This window comes from Eremothecium gossypii, chromosome IV, assembly GCF_000091025.4.
Source record: "Eremothecium gossypii ATCC 10895 chromosome IV, complete sequence".
In the NCBI taxonomy this organism is placed as follows: Eukaryota; Fungi; Ascomycota; class Saccharomycetes; order Saccharomycetales; family Saccharomycetaceae; genus Eremothecium; species Eremothecium gossypii.
Genome location: NC_005785.6, coordinates 1,355,782 through 1,372,863, shown reverse-complemented (window position 1 = coordinate 1,372,863; position 17,082 = coordinate 1,355,782). Strand labels below are relative to the sequence as shown.

Here is a 17,082-nt window from a genome sequence, read left to right as displayed (position 1 = left end):
TTAAGACTGTTAAAAATGTATAGGATGTTCGTTTAATGCGAAGTAAGATATTCTAAAGATGTACCTATAAAACAGACTAAAATACTTGTAGTTTAGGCTGTTTAGTCGATGCCCAGAACAGGCTTCAATTTACGGATCAACATCCAGTCAGAACGTGGAACCTGATCTCTGAAAGCGGGATCTTTCAAAGTGTCGATGGACTTTCTGGACAATGCTGAATACAAAACGTCCTTTTCATCCACATGACGGCCCCATATAGGTTGTTGACCAGATGGATTCTCCAGACGCATGGCCACACCAGCCGCAGTTTGACCCTTCTTTACCTCCGTTACAGATTGATGGTTGATCTCCAAGGAGACCACCTTACCCAATAGCAGAGTGATCTTTTCTTTCGTGGTAGGATCAGTTCTAACAGCGCAGATTGGCGTACCAATACGCAGCGATCCTTCTATCACATCAACACCGATAATCATAGGCTCACGCTTGTTGATGATCTGAAGAGTGTTCAAAACGCAAGGGAAGATGGCGAATTCCATGAAGTCTTGACGGCGTTTCTGCATGAGTTCCTCCTGATATGCGGTGAATGCATCGAACAAGTGGTAAATGACATCTGCGTTAAAGATCTTCACACCTTGCTCTTCCGCGTACTGCTCGGCTTCTTTATCTACCTTCACATCGAAACATAACATTACTGCAAACTCAGGTGCCTTTTCCAGCATGGTTGTGGTCTTCATAACGTCACGCTTGTACACAGGACCCAGACCAATAGACATCACTGGGATTTTCATATCCTTCAAGAAATCTAGCAACGCTTCTAGGGAACCCAGAGTGGATGCCTGTACAACTACACCTTTCCCGGTCTTATCCACAGAGTCAAGTAGGCCAGTCAGGTCATCCATCACATCGTCCATTAAATCTTCTTCATCATCCTCCGGTCCAACCACCAACAATCTAGAGCCCGAGACAGCCTTCTCTAAGTCATGCGCAGCAATCTTAACACCTAGCGCAGCCTTTACCTCTTTATGGTGGACATACTCAGACTTCAAACGTAGCTCACGCAATGGTTGCGGAGTCAACAGAGCCCTGATGTTTGTTACAATCGGCCCGTTCAACCCACAAAGCACGATACGGTCACCTTCCCTCAAATATCCATTAGACAGAATGATATCAATGGTGGTACCAAAACCCTCAATCACCTTGACTTCAAGCACAGTAGCCTCAATATGAGACAAGTATTTCAACTGTTTGGACATTCTCTTTTGAGTCAACTCCAATAGCAACCACAACAAGTCAGGAATACCTTCACCTGTAACTGCAGAAGTAGGAACAATCGAAACATACTTCGACATGTTCTTATTTTGGAAGTAGAGTTCTGAGTTCAAACCCTGCTCAGACAGCTGCAGCTGAATGTTTCCTAGACGAGTCTGGAACTCTTGCTGGACCGCTCTGGTTTGCTTAGAAAAGGAGTCTCTGAAAGAGTTATTTGGGAAAACCTTCCAATCGTACAGTCTGTCAATCTTATTCAACGCAACAATAAATGGTGCCTTTCTGTCCCTCAACAATCTGATGGATTCTAGGGTCTGCTGCTCCAAACCGTGCATGATGTCAATCACCAAGATAGCAATGTTACACAGAGAGGAACCTCTCGAACGCAAGTTGGTAAAAGATTCGTGACCGGGGGTATCAATTACTAATAGACCTGGGACATCAAAAGTTTGTTCCTCGTACTGAGACATGGCTGCTGTTTTCTGACGAATGGCCTCAATTGGGAAGTAGGTGGCACCGATCTGCTGTGTAATACCACCGGCTTCACCACCTTGGACATTCGTTTGTCTGATCTTATCCAACAGCTTGGTCTTACCGGTATCGACGTGACCCAGGATACAACAGATCGGGGAACGAAGATCCTTGTTGTTACCAGATGTCTGGACAGGCGCAGGCGCCGCAGGGATAGAAAGAAGAACATTGTCCTTGACCTCTTCCACGGTTGGCTCTGGTGTGCTCATTGGAGTCTCTGAGTGGTCAGCATAGGATACGCTTTGCTGTTCTTCCGCTGGCTCATCCTCGTCGTCATCGAGAGCAAGTGCCTCCCAGTCGTCAACCAACACCTCCTCTTCAGCCTCATCGCCACCTGCGTCAGTAGCCGCCTTGGAATCTTCCTCAGAGATTTCGGAGCTCTTAGCTTTGCTGGCCTTCTTCTTACCGTATACGATCTTCTTTGGCTTGTCTGCAGCAGGTGAATCACCAGCCTTTTTAGCTAAACCAGCGACCAAGACATTGCCAGAAGCCAAAAGCGCGGCCCGGCGAGCTTCCATCTGCTTCTTGGCCTCCCGCTGTTTCCTTGTCAGCAACTTGCCCTCTGCCTTTAGGCGCTCCTTGCGAGCCTTTTCCTTCTCACGCTTCTCGCGCTGGGCCTCCTCGCGCTCCTTCTCCTCGCGCTCCAAACGCTCCTTCTCCTCGCGCTCCAGTCGCTCCTCCTCCTCGCGCTGTAGGCGTTCCTCTTCCTCAAGCTGCTTTTTCAGCTCGAGCTGCCTCTTGAGCGCGGCAAGACCCGCAGGCACCTTCTTCTTCTTCGCCGCCGCCGCACTTCCGGTCTCCTTAGCCTGCTTCTCCTCCTTGGCCTTCTGCAAGTTCTCCGCATACAGCTCCTTCGTCTTCTCCTTCTGCGCCTGCTGCTGCTGCTTCTTCTTCTGCGCTGCCTCCCGCTTGCGCTCCTTCTCTGCTTCCTTCTTCTCCCGCTCCTTCTCCTTCTTGGACTTCAGCACAGGCTTCTTCTCCGCCTTCTCCGCCTCCTTCGTGTCCTGCTTCTGCTTTGTCCGCTTCAGCGCAGACATGAAGTCTGCGGTCTCCGCCGCAGGGCCGTCGCCGGCCTCGGTTGCCTCGGTTGTGGAATCCATCTCCTCCGTGGGCGCCGTCTCGGACATGTCCTCCTCGAAATCTTCATCCCAGTAGTTGTTTTGGGTCTTCTTTCCTTTCTTCGCCATTTTTACTCGTTCTACTTTTAGCTCCGTATGCCAATATGCTTGTCCTTCCTAATTAAGTTGCTGATGTCATGCACTGCAACAGCTCTATCTAAATATTCTGTCCTAATACGTTAGCCTCAACTTCTAGGACTCCAGCGATTCAATACACCTTTCTGCTGATCTTCTACTGGCCTGAACACTCGCTCATTCAACTCACTGCCCGCCATGTAATGGCTAAGAAAGACCCTGAAGAAGTTGGCGGAGATGGCAACCAAAAAATTTTCACCATGTCATTGAGCACGACAAGGCAATAAAACCGTTTTCCGTCATCTTGCTCGAGGCTCACGTTAAGTGCTTGTGCAGAATCCAGCGAAGCCAGACAGTATAGAGTCGGGCGGAGGCCAGGAGGCGGATCAGAAGCTAGATAAACAAAATGTCGACGACTGTGGAGAAAATCAAGGCGATCGAAGATGAGATGGCGCGGACGCAGAAGAACAAAGCGACTTCGTTCCATCTCGGGCAGCTGAAAGCCAAGTTAGCCAAGTTACGGCGGGAATTGCTGCAGGGCGCGTCGGCCGGAGGTGGAGGCGGCGGTGTAGGCTTTGATGTGTCGCGGACGGGTGTGGCATCGGTGGGGTTTGTCGGGTTTCCGTCCGTGGGCAAAAGTACGCTGTTGTCGAAGCTGACGGGGACCGAGTCTGAGGCAGCGGAGTACGAGTTCACGACGTTGGTGACGGTGCCGGGTGTGATCCGGTATAAGGGTGCGAAAATCCAGATGCTGGATCTGCCGGGGATCATTGACGGCGCGAAGGATGGGCGCGGGCGTGGCCGGCAGGTGATTGCGGTCGCGCGGACGTGCAACCTGCTGTTCATCGTGCTGGATGTGAACAAGCCGCTGCACCACAAGCAGATCATCGAGAAGGAGCTGGAGGGCGTGGGCATCCGGCTGAACAAGTCGCCTCCGGACATCATTGTGAAGAAGAAGGAGAAGGGCGGTATATCGATCACGAACACAGTGCCGCTGACACATTTGGACCACGACGGGATCCGCGCGGTGATGAGTGAGTACCGCATCAACAGCGCGGAGATTGCGTTCCGGTGCGACGCGACAGTTGACGACCTGATTGACGTCCTCGAGGCTCCCAGCAGGCGTTACATGCCGGCTATCTACGTGCTGAACAAGATCGACTCGCTGTCAGTGGAAGAGTTGGAGCTGCTGTACCGGATTCCGAATGCTGTGCCTATATCTAGTGGACGGGAGTGGAACCTAGATGAGCTGCTCGAGGTCATGTGGGATCGCCTGAACTTGGTGAGAGTTTACACCAAGCCCAAGGGGACCATGCCCGACTTCAATGACCCGGTTGTGTTGCGGTCAGACCGTTGCACAGTGCGGGATTTCTGTAACCAAATCCACAAGTCTCTGGTTGAGGAGTTCCGGAATGCTTTGGTTTACGGTAGCAGTGTGAAACACCAGCCTCAGTACGTGGGTCTTGCACACACTCTAGAGGATGAAGACGTTGTGACAATTCTGAAGAAGTAATGTCTTGGCATTTATGCATGGTTTTCAATGCACACGTTCTCGCGCTGCCTTCTCGGGCGATTTGTAAGCGAGCTAGAATTGTATGTATAAAACCCTCTATCCGCTTGGAGTGGGCGCATAAGAAATACGAAATACGATCCATCCAAGGCACATTTGCAGCCCTCGAAGGACTAAGTTCGCGCACTTTCCTATCCGTAATCTTAAATATTATAATATAGTACATTTTAAAGAATATCGATACACCTAGCAGCTGAGAATACACCTTTCAAGTTAAACGACCCATTTGGTAACAAGACATACAGGAGCGTTCCGTGCGTTCCAAATATTCCTATTAACATTGAGAGCAGCCCACCGGGGCACGAGATCATTTATCAGCAGTACTATTGGCCGCAAACCTTTTCCGAGGAAACATACCCGTTCCCATAGGCAACCCAACTGGAACGCTTGCACAGTGGACACCAATGTCGTCTTCATTTGGCGCGGTTTCGTTACGACGCTTGGCCCCGGCAGTGGCTAGAGATGATTGCGTATTGTGCGGTGAGCAGCACCCAGTTTTCCAGAACATCTCGGCCCTGATGCGCTCATGATATGCTACCAGGCTTGGGTTCCAGAAGCACTCCTCCTTGGCTTGCTCCGAAACGGTTGGCCTGAGTGAGCGCAGGTAGCTAAATGCTTCCAATAGATTTATGTGGGCGTTTGTTCTGAGAATATTAGAAACAAGTAGTGTGGTCATCATATCATCATTGCCGTTCCTGGAATAAACCAGCACATTCCCCAGTTGTGATCCCTGGAAGAGTGTCAGCAGATCATTAAACTGTTCCATTAGTGTCAGCCCTGTCGACCCAATAACGTTGCTCTTGAATTCGGCTGAGCACGTGGTAAACGCCGGCATATACGCGCACTGCGCCTCTGGATAGCTGCCATCGCCATGACCGACACCCCCAATCGCATGGGCGAGTTGCTGTATTTTATCAGTGTGAATCTTGCGAAAGAGGGCCACATCGGCGTTTTCGTTCATGACTTTCGCGTGCTCTTCATCCACAACCGCGGCAACATAGTTCTGGTGAGGCACCGCCCTCATGTGTTCTACCACCTTTTGAATTGGTATCCCGATCGAGATGAAAAACCGAATATTCTTACTCTCAATAAACTCTGCTTGGGACAAAGTGTTCAGAGGGCCGAAGAACACATTGGCGCTGAGCTGTTGCGGCTGTAGCTGGTCCATTGCCAGCGCCATTTCGTACCGAAAGTTAAAGGAAGTCATGAATTAACGTGTTCTCCTCCTTCTAATACCGCGTGTCCAACAAAAATATGAGCCTTTCTGCTAGCAATGACGCCAAACCGCCAGAGATTGTGACTTATGTTTGGTTCCTGGTAACTATCGCATCTTAAGAATGGTTCGCTCTCTTTACTTTTCTGCTCTTTACTTTTCCATTCTCTTGGTGATGAGATGCACGTGACTTGTATCACGTGTTTCCGATTGATTAGGCGGAGACTCTAGATTGATGCGCTAACAGAAAAAATATCGCATTGCTTCAGTAGCTCAGTCGGAAGAGCGTCAGTCTCATAATCTGAAGGTCGAGAGTTCGAACCTCCCCTGGAGCAATTTTTTGAGCTCACGTTGAGTTGTACTCCCGAAGCCACAATTTTACCCAGCTGCTTGTAGTTAGAGGATAGAGGGAAGCTCCAAATCTTGGCATCATAATTCATTCATCATCTTTCAATCTATCTATATACAGAAAAAACATTAGTTTACGTGAGCCTCAGAGTTTTAAAATCATATCATTATCATGTAACGACTAGCCCATAGGCGGGCTGTCTATCATTCTTGTCTATCATTATTACTGGGGGCGAAGCGCATCCAGCTCGGCCTTCAACCTTTGTACCTCCATTGCATAGAGGCGCTCATTGTTCTGCAAGAACAAAATGTAGTCGACAGCCTTCTCCAAAATCATACTTTTGTTCAATTTTGGAGTGGCGGATGTGAGCGTGGCGGTGTCCATCATCGTTGGGGAAGATTTCTGGCGCAGAGCATCGTCCACCTCAAATGCAGTGGCCTCCGATGCAACCCAGGGTATAATCTGCTGCAGTTTCGCAAGCTTTGTGTTAATGTTGATGCGATAGCGCTTCTCGATTTTGTTGTGGGCCTCCTTTTGGTGGGGGGTCAAACGCTTGCGAGGAGCCCGCTTGGGCTTGTATGCAGCGCGCTCGCTTTGCGTTAGCCCCTGGGTCTCTTCCTCCTCGTTGTTGATACTGTCCGCATCGTCCCGTTCGTTGTCCGCCTCCGTCGCTTGCGGCGCAGTATCAAACCCGTCGAAGTGCAGCGCAAGTGCGGCCAGCGATTGGTCTCCAGCAAACTGCAGCACGCCTGCGTCCTCCTCCTTTATGCACACCGGCGAGTTCGTGACAGAGGTCTTGTTGGACGGCAGGGCTTCACCATCAGAAAGCGGCGCAAGCGGCGCTTCCGCGTCAAAAAGAGACGCAAATTGGTCAAATGGCGATGCAGCAGACGAAGTCTCGCCGCTTGAGCCGTCAGAACCAGGCAAAGAATTGATCGGACCCTGCGCTAGCCATTCCTCGAAATCGGCTGCCCCAGAATTGTTCATTACGCTGACTGGCATATTTGTGTTATGTCTGTGGTCTAAAGAGTTAACCTTGAGGGATCAATACTATTGATGTCTACTTAATAAGTCATGCAGGAGAAATACCCGACAGCTGTACCTGGTAGCTCAAATCGTTTTTCAAATCTCTTTTATACGACCTCATCCGTCTAGGCTTTCATTGAAAAAGAAAAGCTGCTGCATAATCGACCACACACTTTTTTTCCGAGGCTTGGTAAGCTGGAGCAACTCAGACCATCTTGCAGTTCCTACGGATAATTTTATCACGCCAGTTGGAAATTTCGCTCCGCTCGCCGAGCTCCTTCGGAATTTGATGCTCGAGAAGGCCTGAAACGAGCCGAAAAAGTATGGTGCGTAAATATCACCATTAACGATATGATCGAGGCGCGGTATCCACAATAATGGTGCATATGCATTATCCTGTGCATATCGTACGTTATGGTAGCGCAATGGCAGAGTTTCCCGTGCAGATTAGAACATTGTAAGTTGGCTGGAGAAAATGTGCGGCCTAGCATGAAGAATGCAGTAAAAGGCAGATCGATAGCCGGCACGCCAAGGACCTAGAGATGGGGGATGGGCACGCAGCGCCAAATCAAGGGTTTGATGGATATCGGGAGTATTTTGTAGGGAAGCAGCGGCTCCAGAAAGCGCAGGAGGAGCAGCTGCGGGGTGTGTGCGGGGCACGCACACCTATCTTTCGAGGGTGTCGGGTGCACGTTAATGGGCACACCGACCCCGACAGGGAAGAGCTTCGGCGCGAAATCGTGATGCATGGGGGGACGTTTGTGCACTATCTGGCGAGGCCGAGTGATGTAACGCACATCGTGGCTGAGCACGTACCAGTGGCGAAGCGTAGACTATGGCACGCGTGCAAGGTAGTGCGGCCTGCGTGGGTGTCGGCGTGCTTGTGTAGCGGGGAGCTTGTACCCTGGAAGCCTTACGCGGCCGCAGGCACGGAGGCCGCAGCGACCATTATGGCCTCTGTTGGGAGTCCACAGGGGCCGCGACTCACTTGCAAGGATCCTGGATTCATTGAGGACTTCTTTGCCAAATCGCGCCTGCATCATCTCTCGGCCTGGAAGGCGGCTCTACGCGAGAGGTTTCTCGACAGGCATCTCCGGATGAATGAAGGTGCGCTAAATGATTTGCGGGCTCCACCAGCACACGTCCTCCACGTGGATTTTGATTGCTTTTTTGCGACTATTTCAGGCATCAAGGCGGGCTATCCAAGCAAGGCCGAAGTACCGTTGGCAGTGTGTCATGGGGGTTCATCTTCGGACGTTGCCTCCTGTAATTATGCTGCTCGGGAATGTGGAATACAAAATGGCATGTGGGTCTCCAAAGCCAAGAACTTGTGCCCCCAACTGGTTTGCCTCCCCTATACCTACGATGAATACGAAACGATTTCGAATGCCTTCTACGAGGTATTGGAGGGTTTAAAGGCTTTCGACGCAGTGTATCCAATTTCGGTGGATGAGGCTGTCTGTGTTATTGACATGCCGCTCGATACACTTAGTTGTCAAAACTTGTGTATACGCATCCGATCAGAAGTAGCAGAGCGCACAGGCGGCTGTTCGGTAAGCGTGGGGTGCGCACCGTCCTTAGTTCTAGCCCGGTTGGCTCTCAAACGTGCGAAACCTGATGGCTATCTGGTTTGCACTAAAGAATCAATTAAGGGGGGTGATACGCAGGTCGTATCTCCTGCACATCTATTTGAAACGTGTGCCCTACGCGACCTTCCAGGCGTAGGTAGAGCAATTGCAGAAAAGCTTTTATTAGGATCCACAGGCCATGAGCATACTATTGCTCAGGTTAGCCAATTATTTTCACGCTCCGAATTGATAGCACGGCTGGGATCTATAACAGGTGCCAAGTTGGCAGATTTGTTTCAGGGGCTCGACGATGTAGAGTCCAGTAGAATGCTCTGTAACCCCAGAGCATACTTTGCGCGAAAGTCTTTATCTGTTGAAATCAACTGGGGTATCCGCTTTGATGCTGTCCCGGAGGTTGATGCCTTTCTTGATCGCCTTGTCCAGTATCTGGTTGGTAAGCTCAATGAGCTCCGCATGACCACGTCCCATATTGTTTTGAAAATAGCACGCAGAAGCAGGGATGCCCCCATCGAACCCCCCAAATACTTGGGCATGGGTGACTGTGACAGTTATAGTAAATCGTGCAGATTAGGTCTTGCTACCAATATTCCTGGGGTTATATCTGCAGAGATAAAGGCAGCTTTTCGCATGCTATGCTGCCCCGCAAAGGAACTGCGTGGTATAGCCGTTCAGTTTCTTAAACTGAAGGAGGCATCCATTTCTCAAATGCCCCGTCAGCTCAGGTTTCCATTTGGTACAATCAGACCTTTAACAACTCCAAAGAATCGTATCACAGCGTCGGTTACAGAATTGCCACCTGTAGTTTATAAAAGGGCCACTCCTATTAAGGATTTTTTTGACCGGCACAAGAGGACCTCGAGTTCACCATCACCTGATTTCACTCACATGATGTCTGCGTCAGCCTTGTGCGAGTCATTCCTGGGTGGATTACCTACGGATCTAGCGGAAGAAATCAGAAGAGAGCATAGAATCTATCAAAAAGCAAGACGTTCTTATTTGCAAAGTTCTCGAAAGAGAATTGGGGCAGGCGCCCATGGTAATAAGTCCGATCATGCTCTTAAAAATTTAGGAATCCTTGAGCCAGTTACCTTCCAAAACTTGATCTCCCAGGAGAAGATAAAGAGCTTAGTACGAGAGTGGATCTCTCAAACCTTGCGATCTGATGGCCCCAATCATAAAGACCTGGATCTTTTCACCAACTATCTCGATAGACTAATTTCCGGGGGTCCTCGAAGGCTCCCTACCCTCCTCTCAATGGCGCGCCTGATATCAGATCAATTGCGGATACACGAGGCACAGGGCGATAGGCCAAGCTTCCAAGAATGGGAAGAGTACCTAGTCAGGGTCGTCCTGGTAAGACTGAACCGCTGCAAGCAGCTCTATACACAAAATGTAGAGATTCTATTCGATATATATCCGCAGATAGACCGCCCATAAACACTAATGATACGCTAATTCATACACCTACAGCGTGTACATCAAACACACACACAAGTTTGATGCACACGCTTTATTTGTTCCTTGCACACACTTGATTTAGACGGTCAACACCCTCAAGGTGTTAGAGTGGCCAACACCAGACGCGAAACCCTGAATAGTGACAATAGTGTCACCCTCGCTCAGGATACCAAGCTCCTTGGACTTCTCCACACCGAAGTTCAATCTGGCCTCGACGTCATCGGTCCACTCATCAGCTGCCTCCTGTTCGTAGACGAATGGGAAGACACCTCTGTGCAAGTGGCAGTATCTGGCCGCTCTTGGGTTTCTGGTCACCATAACGATTGGAACGTTTGGCTTGTACTTGGAGACCAATCTGGTGGTGTCACCGGAGGTGGATAGCACGACAATGGCCTTGGCCTTCTGCTCGAAAGTAGCCGCGACAGCAGCAGCAGCGATGGTCTCGGAGGTTGGAGTTGGCTTTGGAGTCAAGTTTCTGAGGTCATCGTAAGTTGGAACGTATGGAATGGCCTGCTCAGCAATCAAAGCAGTCTCAGCCATGGTCTTAACAGCGTTGATTGGGTAGATACCCTTGGCGGTCTCACCAGACAACATAACACAGTCAGCACCGTCCAGGACAGCGTTACCAACGTCAGAAACCTCAGCTCTGGTTGGTCTTGGGTTATAGGTCATAGACTCCAACATCTGGGTGGCACAGATAACTGGCTTACCAGCCAAGTTACACTTGGCGATCAACATCTTTTGCACAGCAAATACCTGAGGCGCTGGGATCTCGATACCCAAGTCACCTCTGGCGACCATAACACCGTCGGTGACCTTCAAAATCTCGTCGAAGTTGTTCACACCCTGCTGGTTCTCAATCTTGGCGATGATCTTGATGTCCTTGCCATCCTCGCCCAAGATCTCTCTGATAGTTAGGATGTCTCCAGCAGTTCTGATGAAGGAAGCGAAGACCATGTGCACACCGTTCTTGACACCGAAGCGCAAGTCAGACTTGTCCTTCTCAGACAGAGCTGGCAAGTCGACATCGGTACCCGGCAAGTTCACACCCTTGTGGGAGCAGATCTTCCCTGCGTTCAAAGACTTGACCTTCAAGGTCTTGTCGTCCACGACCTCCAACACCTCGAACGATAGAACACCGTCGTCAACGTAAATCACTCTGCCCTTCTCAATCACCTTCGTGATGTTCTTGTAGTCGACAAACATGACTTTGTCGTCGCAGGACTTGGCGTACTGGTCGTCGGTGGTGAAGATCATCTCGTGGTTAGGTGGGATTGGGTAGTCGACGTTGTCGACAGTGGTACCAGTTCTGATCTCAGGACCCTTGGTGTCCAACGCAATGGCCAATGGTCTACCAGGGTACAACTCCTCCGACTTTCTGGCGTTGTCGATCACCGACTGGTGGTACTCGTACGAGCCGTGCGAGAAGTTCATTCTCACGATGTTCAAGCCCGCCTTTCTAAGCTCCACCAACGTCTCTGGGTTGTTGGTCTTAGGACCAATCGTCCCGATGATCGACGTTCTTCTCAATGCAGAACCAGTGTCGTAGTTCAAACGAGTTAGCCATCCCAATCTAGATTCCATTTTGTATTTGATTCCTTGCAGATAGAAATTCTACAACAAGTTGTGTCGGGTCCCGTTCTGGGAACGCCCGGCCTCGCTACATATATATATAAAAGCGTCGTCCATTTTTTCGCTTTTTCTGGCCCATTCTGTCTCGCATGACCCTGGGCTGCACTCCTGGATACTTTCAATCTTCGTGCCCGTTTTGCGCAGACGAGGGTTGTGCACATTGCATCACCGGGTCTCGAGCTCAGCGATGCCTAACCCTCTACGACTGTTACGTACTACGGGAAGCTAGCTCCCTGTTTTCAGGAAGCAACCCACTGGAAAAAGAGGGGCAAAAGGAAGCCAAAAAAGCAATTAATCGGATGCCGGTAAGAAATTCCACCTGAAACCGTAGATAGCGATTGAGCTTGCCGTCTGTCGTGAAGCCTGCCGTGGTACGGCGTGGTCAGCTGCGCAGTGGCCTGACACAGATGCGCGGGCAGAATGCTAGCGACGCACAGAATGGGACGATGCCACGTGCACGAAGTCACGTGGTGTTAGTGATTTTAGTCACGTGTGAGATCGGCAGGCGGACAAGACGAGATACGCGAACCGACCATCACGGTTAGCGCACGTACGGCAGGGCGGACAAGACATAATGGCAGCTCCTACGATGTCGGCGACGTCGCTCTTGACGGAGCACCTCGGGTACCCGCCCATCTCACTCGTGGATGACCTGATCAATAGCGTCAACGAGATAATGTACAAATGCACGCAGGCGATGGAAACGTACCTGCGACAGCGGCATCAGGTGGGGGGCGAGGACTTCACGGAGGAGATCAAAGTCGGCACCGCGAAGCTGGAGACTCTGCTGGAGAATGCGGTGGACAAGAATCTGGACAAGCTGGAGCTGTACGTGCTGCGGAACGTTCTGAGCGTGCCGGCCGAGCTCGTCGAGGGCGGGCACTTCAGACTGGCGCACTATGACAAGCTTGTGCTGGACACAGACCCCGCGCCAGAACTGCGCAGCCGGCTGGAGGAGATCGAGGCTGCGTTTGCGCTGCATGACATACTCCTGAAACGCGTCCGCGAGACTCGGCGCGCGCACGAGCGCATCGTCAGCTTCAAGGAGCAGGTTCGGAACTTGCTTGAAAATGGGGCCCCCTCTACGAAGGAGGAAGCCGAGCGGCTCCGCGCACTGCTGGGCAGCCTGCGCCCCGTCGACGAGACCATGAAACTACTGGCGGTGCAGCTGCGAGCGCTGTACACGGAGAACGAGGCCTTCTGTAGCGCAGATAGCGTGGAGGAGCTACTGTGCAAGTACTCCGCGCTCCATCATAGCGGTGCAACGCGGAGCGGCTACATCCACAATAGCGCACGCACGCTGCTCCGCCAGCTTTTCGGCGACGCAGCCGAAGATGCCGCACCCGATCACGAGCTCTCCCTAGCGGACCCGGAGGGAGGCACTATCGACCACCCCAACTGGGACGCGCTACAAAAGCACGTGTGATGTATACAGTGCATATAGCCTATTCATAATTTTTGTTTGCATTACACAAGCCGAATTATAGAAAACATAATCCCTAATATGTTTTTATGAGAAAACCGTAAACCTAAGATTGCTGGGTTCCATAACCCTCTTATTACCGAATTGATAGTGTGTTGAGATGATAATTAATACAACCTTCTTTCCATATGCGTGATGTGTATGTGTATAACTGACCGTTGAGGTGACAGACGTGTGGGAAAGAAGAAAAGTCCGAAAATGACGCCCCGGATAAGATGTGGCCAGCTCACAAATATTTCGCAAAATTGTCGTCATCTAGCCAACCAATCTTCTCGTAAGCCGCAAACAAGCGGGATGCTTTGTTGACGTCGATTCGGCAAGCCTTCTGCGCATCTGTCCTCCGGAAGGGCATGCCTTGCTTTAAGCGATGTACCTTTTCACAGAAAAGTCTGCGTTTAGAATCTAGGTATAGGTCACAAGGTAGCCGCAACGTCTGAGCCAACACCAATTCGGCCGGGTGGAGTTTATGGCGCAACGGGTCGTTCGATAGGTCCATTGAAGAGCCCTTCCATTCAACTTTGAGACACTTTGTGTTGTTGTTTGAGGGGAGCGTCGACAATGGCGGCGAGTAGTCGGGAAGTTTCTCCCAGCTCATATTGGGCACATACGTGGGCGCAGAGTGCACCTCCTTGGCAGACGCAAGCGGGGTAGTCTGCGTGTGGCCCGAGACGTGGGGGTGCGCCCTCTTCTTGCGGTTCGCCCGCGGCGATGGCCGCGCAAACCCCGCCATTGGCGACAGCGAACCCTCCACAGCGGGCGTGCCTGTGTTCTTGGTCACCCGCCGCGTGCGGTACACCTTTTCCAGGTCGGACCCCGAGGCATATGTCTTGTTATACCGTGGCCGCCGCGCAAGCCCCGTTTTCTTCGGCCTGGCGCCGCCGCCGTAGCCCATTAGTCGGTACTGCGCAAGAAACCCATGTGTCGCGTATCGATACCGCTTTGAAGTCATGCCTGGAGCCCAGCTCGGCGTCACAACAAGTGCTCCGGCATCCCGTCCCACCGCCGCCCCGCTCTCTCCCGGCCCGACTCGTGGTGACAGCGGCGGTGACGGAATCAGCCGTCCCTCCCCGCCCCCGCTTTCCTCGTTATCTTCGTGGTGCATCACGCGACCCTCCGCGTGCAGTTTTCCCAGCAGCCGGGCTGCACCTTTAGGGTGAATGTGTAATTGTGCGTGCTCTGGCTGCGGCGAATTAAATTCCATCGCAAATGTGTCTTTGCCAATCTGTCCCGTAACTCTCAGCACTGCTATTTCCCAAACTTCCCAGTGCTTACTGATATACTCGAACTGCTTTTTGGTTCTGATCTATCAGTTTCCGGCGTGCTGGAGAATCCTAAGACGTCGTAGTTTTATAGATGATGAGATATATTGAACTGTTTCTCCTTATAAAAAAAGAAACAAATTACAAAAACCAAAAAAGAAATCATTAGGTAGTACAATGAGACCAGCTGCAAGCTCGGGGCCCTGCGTGCAACCGGGCATTGAGAGGCCGGGTGGAGTCGATAACGAGGCGGCCACTCGAGCACATGTTGCGCATGGACAGGAAGCAAGGGCGAGCGGCGGGGTATGCTTGCTAGGGTCCAAGGCGGAAGAGTCGGCCACGGAATGACTCGGGCGTTTCTTTTTTTCGTGATGTACTGGTGCGGAAGGCAGCGTCAGCGTCAGAGATGGTGGGCTGGCTGAAGGTTGCGATCGAAGCCAAAGACTTGGCGGATGAGATCGTCAATCTCGTCGGAGAGGGAGAAGTCATGGGCAAAGTGCAGGGAGGCTAGGTGGTGGCGGAGGGGATCGGACGGCGGAGCGGCGCAGCGGCGAGGGAGATCGTATGCGGGAGCGAGGTCCTGAAGCACGCGACGGAAGAAGGAAGGCTCTGCGGCAGGGTCCGGGAGGGCGGTGGTTATGAGTGGATCAGGGAGCAGCATGACGAGGGCGTCGGCGCAGTCAATGGCGACGAGGCAGCTATAGAGGTGGTAAATTGAGGCCTTGGAAAGCGAGAACCGCCAGCGGAAGACGGAGAGGAGGGCGCGGAGGTCTGCGAGTGCCTCAAGCACAACCGCCTTGGCCTCTGTGCAGGCGTCTACGAAGGGGCGATTGAAGGTCAGCAGGACGATGTAGTAGTGGTACCAGAAGTAGGAGATAGTGGGGTCGGTGCTGATATCGGGATCGTTGATGCGGGCCTGGGACCACTTGAGAAAGTCGGGCAACGACTGGCGCCAGTGGTAGACCTTGAGGTTGAATTTCAAGAGGTACTCAATGCGCTGCAGCGTGTTGCTGGGCTCGATGAAGATCTTTGCGGTGAAAATCTGGATGATGCGAGAGAGGATGATTAGATTCTTCAGCGGCAAGGATATTTGCAGCACGCACTTGCTGTCGAAGCGGAAGTCCTCGGTTCCGTCTATTTCAGGTAGCTCGTCGCTCTCCGGGATGGTTGAATTGGAAACGCTGAGGGTCGGCGTTCTGCCTAGGAGGAGGCAGATGAGGTGGTCGGCGATGTAGCAGCCCCAATAGATGCGCGAGCGGATCTCCAGCTCACTTTCGCTGAGAGCGGAACTGTCTTCGTCTGTTACCCAGACCTTGGGATCGAGCTGGAAGCCGATGTCGTACCCCACGCGGATTGCCAAGCCGCTGAAGGACCATGCAAGCTGGTTATTACCGTTACCGAGCTCGTAGAATGCGAGGCAAAGGAGCGCTTGCACGGTAGTAATCTTTGCAGGACTTTGCTCGTCAAAGACTATGCGGAGGAGCCTGTCTTTTGCCGTCTGAGCGTACTGCTCGCTTTCCGAGTGCAACTCAATCGATAGGCGAGATCCGACCGCGGCCATCGCGTAGATCAATTCCTCCGAGCAGTACCGCGAGCTTTCATAGCTGTCACTATTGTTAAAAAAGCCATAAAGGAAAGACTCCCGATGCAGGAAGATGAAGTGCCCAGGGTATAACCATGTGTAAAAATTGGACAGACTTTTCAAGATCTTGGGGTCATTGTTGAGCATTGAGCTCGGGCGATCCTTTGTCCTCAATATCACTGCTGTACGAAGGTCACAGATGCGCTCCGTACTACCAAGTTCTTTTTCGGCTGGAGTGCTTTTTTGCTGGTAACTCATTGGGCGGTCTGGGTAGATACTGCCCTTCAAAAACTTCCGTCGCCGTAGTATATCGTTGTCACCTGGACTGGAGGATGATTGCGAACCGGAAGATCGAGATACAGATGACTGTGATGTCGACGAAAGCGGCCGTTCGAATTCCATATCAGGCTGCATGAGCTGGAGCTCGCACTGGTTGCCTGTGTGCTCCTTCTCGTTGGAAACAACACCACTGGTATCCCGAAGCATCTGTTGGCACTGGTAGTGGCCCTCCATGGCGCTCTCTGCACCCGCAAGGTTTCTGAATCTTTGCCCTTCAAGCGGTTGCCCCTCTAGCCCACGGTCCCTTAGCGCCACAGTGTCTGCTAGCTCTCGCACCTTACTCTCCAGGAACGCCACCTGTGTCTCCAGGTTCTTAACGTACGTGATAGAGTACCGTTTCTTGCGCAGATCCTCATCGTTTACGTTGCATTCGAGCTTCAGTCGTAGGCAGCTCGAACAAGGGTAATTAAGATCGCACTTCTTCCGCCGCCGTCGGCAGTTAGTGCAGGCCAGCCTCTTCTTACTGACCCCTGTGTAGCTTTCTCGCTCCGCCGGTTCTTCTGTCAAGGGCCCGCGGACAGGTGACGCCTCGCACCTTATCTCAAGCTGCGAACTTGGTCCCGTCTCTTGTATAGCCTTGGCCATGTTATGA

At 51.7% G+C, this 17,082-nt stretch overlaps 9 protein-coding genes and 1 non-coding gene across 10 annotated transcripts; 4 read left to right on the top strand and 6 right to left on the bottom strand.

Annotated features, from left to right (window-relative positions):
• Nucleotides 1-101: 101 nt before the first annotated feature.
• Nucleotides 102-2,984, bottom strand: FUN12 (translation initiation factor eIF5B; the record flags this gene model as incomplete). The annotated part of the gene is made up of 1 exon (NM_209822.2): nt 102-2,984. One exon carries the CDS (start codon nt 2,982-2,984, stop codon nt 102-104), a length of 2,883 nt encoding a protein of 960 aa, NP_984469.2.
• A 412-nt stretch (nt 2,985-3,396) lies between these two features.
• On the top strand, nt 3,397-4,503 carry RBG1 (GTP-binding protein RBG1; the record flags this gene model as incomplete). Its single annotated transcript, NM_209821.1, has 1 exon — nt 3,397-4,503. One exon carries the CDS (start codon nt 3,397-3,399, stop codon nt 4,501-4,503), a length of 1,107 nt encoding a protein of 368 aa, NP_984468.1.
• Nucleotides 4,504-4,867: 364 nt separating this feature from the next.
• Nucleotides 4,868-5,767, bottom strand: AGOS_ADR371W (ADR371Wp; the record flags this gene model as incomplete). The annotated part of the gene is made up of 1 exon (NM_209820.1): nt 4,868-5,767. The coding sequence occupies one exon, from the start codon at nt 5,765-5,767 to the stop codon at nt 4,868-4,870; it is 900 nt and encodes a 299-aa protein (NP_984467.1).
• A 268-nt stretch (nt 5,768-6,035) lies between these two features.
• On the top strand, nt 6,036-6,108 carry AGOS_t0088. The gene has a single exon. It is a non-coding gene; the product is annotated as a tRNA-Met (tRNA).
• Nucleotides 6,109-6,344: 236 nt separating this feature from the next.
• Nucleotides 6,345-7,124, bottom strand: TYE7 (Tye7p; the record flags this gene model as incomplete). The annotated part of the gene is made up of 1 exon (NM_209819.1): nt 6,345-7,124. One exon carries the CDS (start codon nt 7,122-7,124, stop codon nt 6,345-6,347), a length of 780 nt encoding a protein of 259 aa, NP_984466.1.
• Nucleotides 7,125-7,690: 566 nt separating this feature from the next.
• Nucleotides 7,691-10,174, top strand: REV1 (deoxycytidyl transferase; the record flags this gene model as incomplete). The annotated part of the gene is made up of 1 exon (NM_209818.1): nt 7,691-10,174. One exon carries the CDS (start codon nt 7,691-7,693, stop codon nt 10,172-10,174), a length of 2,484 nt encoding a protein of 827 aa, NP_984465.1.
• A 99-nt stretch (nt 10,175-10,273) lies between these two features.
• On the bottom strand, nt 10,274-11,779 carry CDC19 (pyruvate kinase CDC19; the record flags this gene model as incomplete). Its single annotated transcript, NM_209817.1, has 1 exon — nt 10,274-11,779. One exon carries the CDS (start codon nt 11,777-11,779, stop codon nt 10,274-10,276), a length of 1,506 nt encoding a protein of 501 aa, NP_984464.1.
• Nucleotides 11,780-12,401: 622 nt separating this feature from the next.
• Nucleotides 12,402-13,253, top strand: MTW1 (MIND complex subunit MTW1; the record flags this gene model as incomplete). Its single annotated transcript, NM_209816.1, has 1 exon — nt 12,402-13,253. The coding sequence occupies one exon, from the start codon at nt 12,402-12,404 to the stop codon at nt 13,251-13,253; it is 852 nt and encodes a 283-aa protein (NP_984463.1).
• A 283-nt stretch (nt 13,254-13,536) lies between these two features.
• On the bottom strand, nt 13,537-14,511 carry AGOS_ADR366W (uncharacterized protein; the record flags this gene model as incomplete). The annotated part of the gene is made up of 1 exon (NM_209815.2): nt 13,537-14,511. One exon carries the CDS (start codon nt 14,509-14,511, stop codon nt 13,537-13,539), a length of 975 nt encoding a protein of 324 aa, NP_984462.2.
• A 458-nt stretch (nt 14,512-14,969) lies between these two features.
• TEA1 (Tea1p) lies at nt 14,970-17,075 on the bottom strand (the record flags this gene model as incomplete). Its single annotated transcript, NM_209814.2, has 1 exon — nt 14,970-17,075. One exon carries the CDS (start codon nt 17,073-17,075, stop codon nt 14,970-14,972), a length of 2,106 nt encoding a protein of 701 aa, NP_984461.2.
• Between the last annotated feature and the right edge of the window lie 7 nt (nt 17,076-17,082).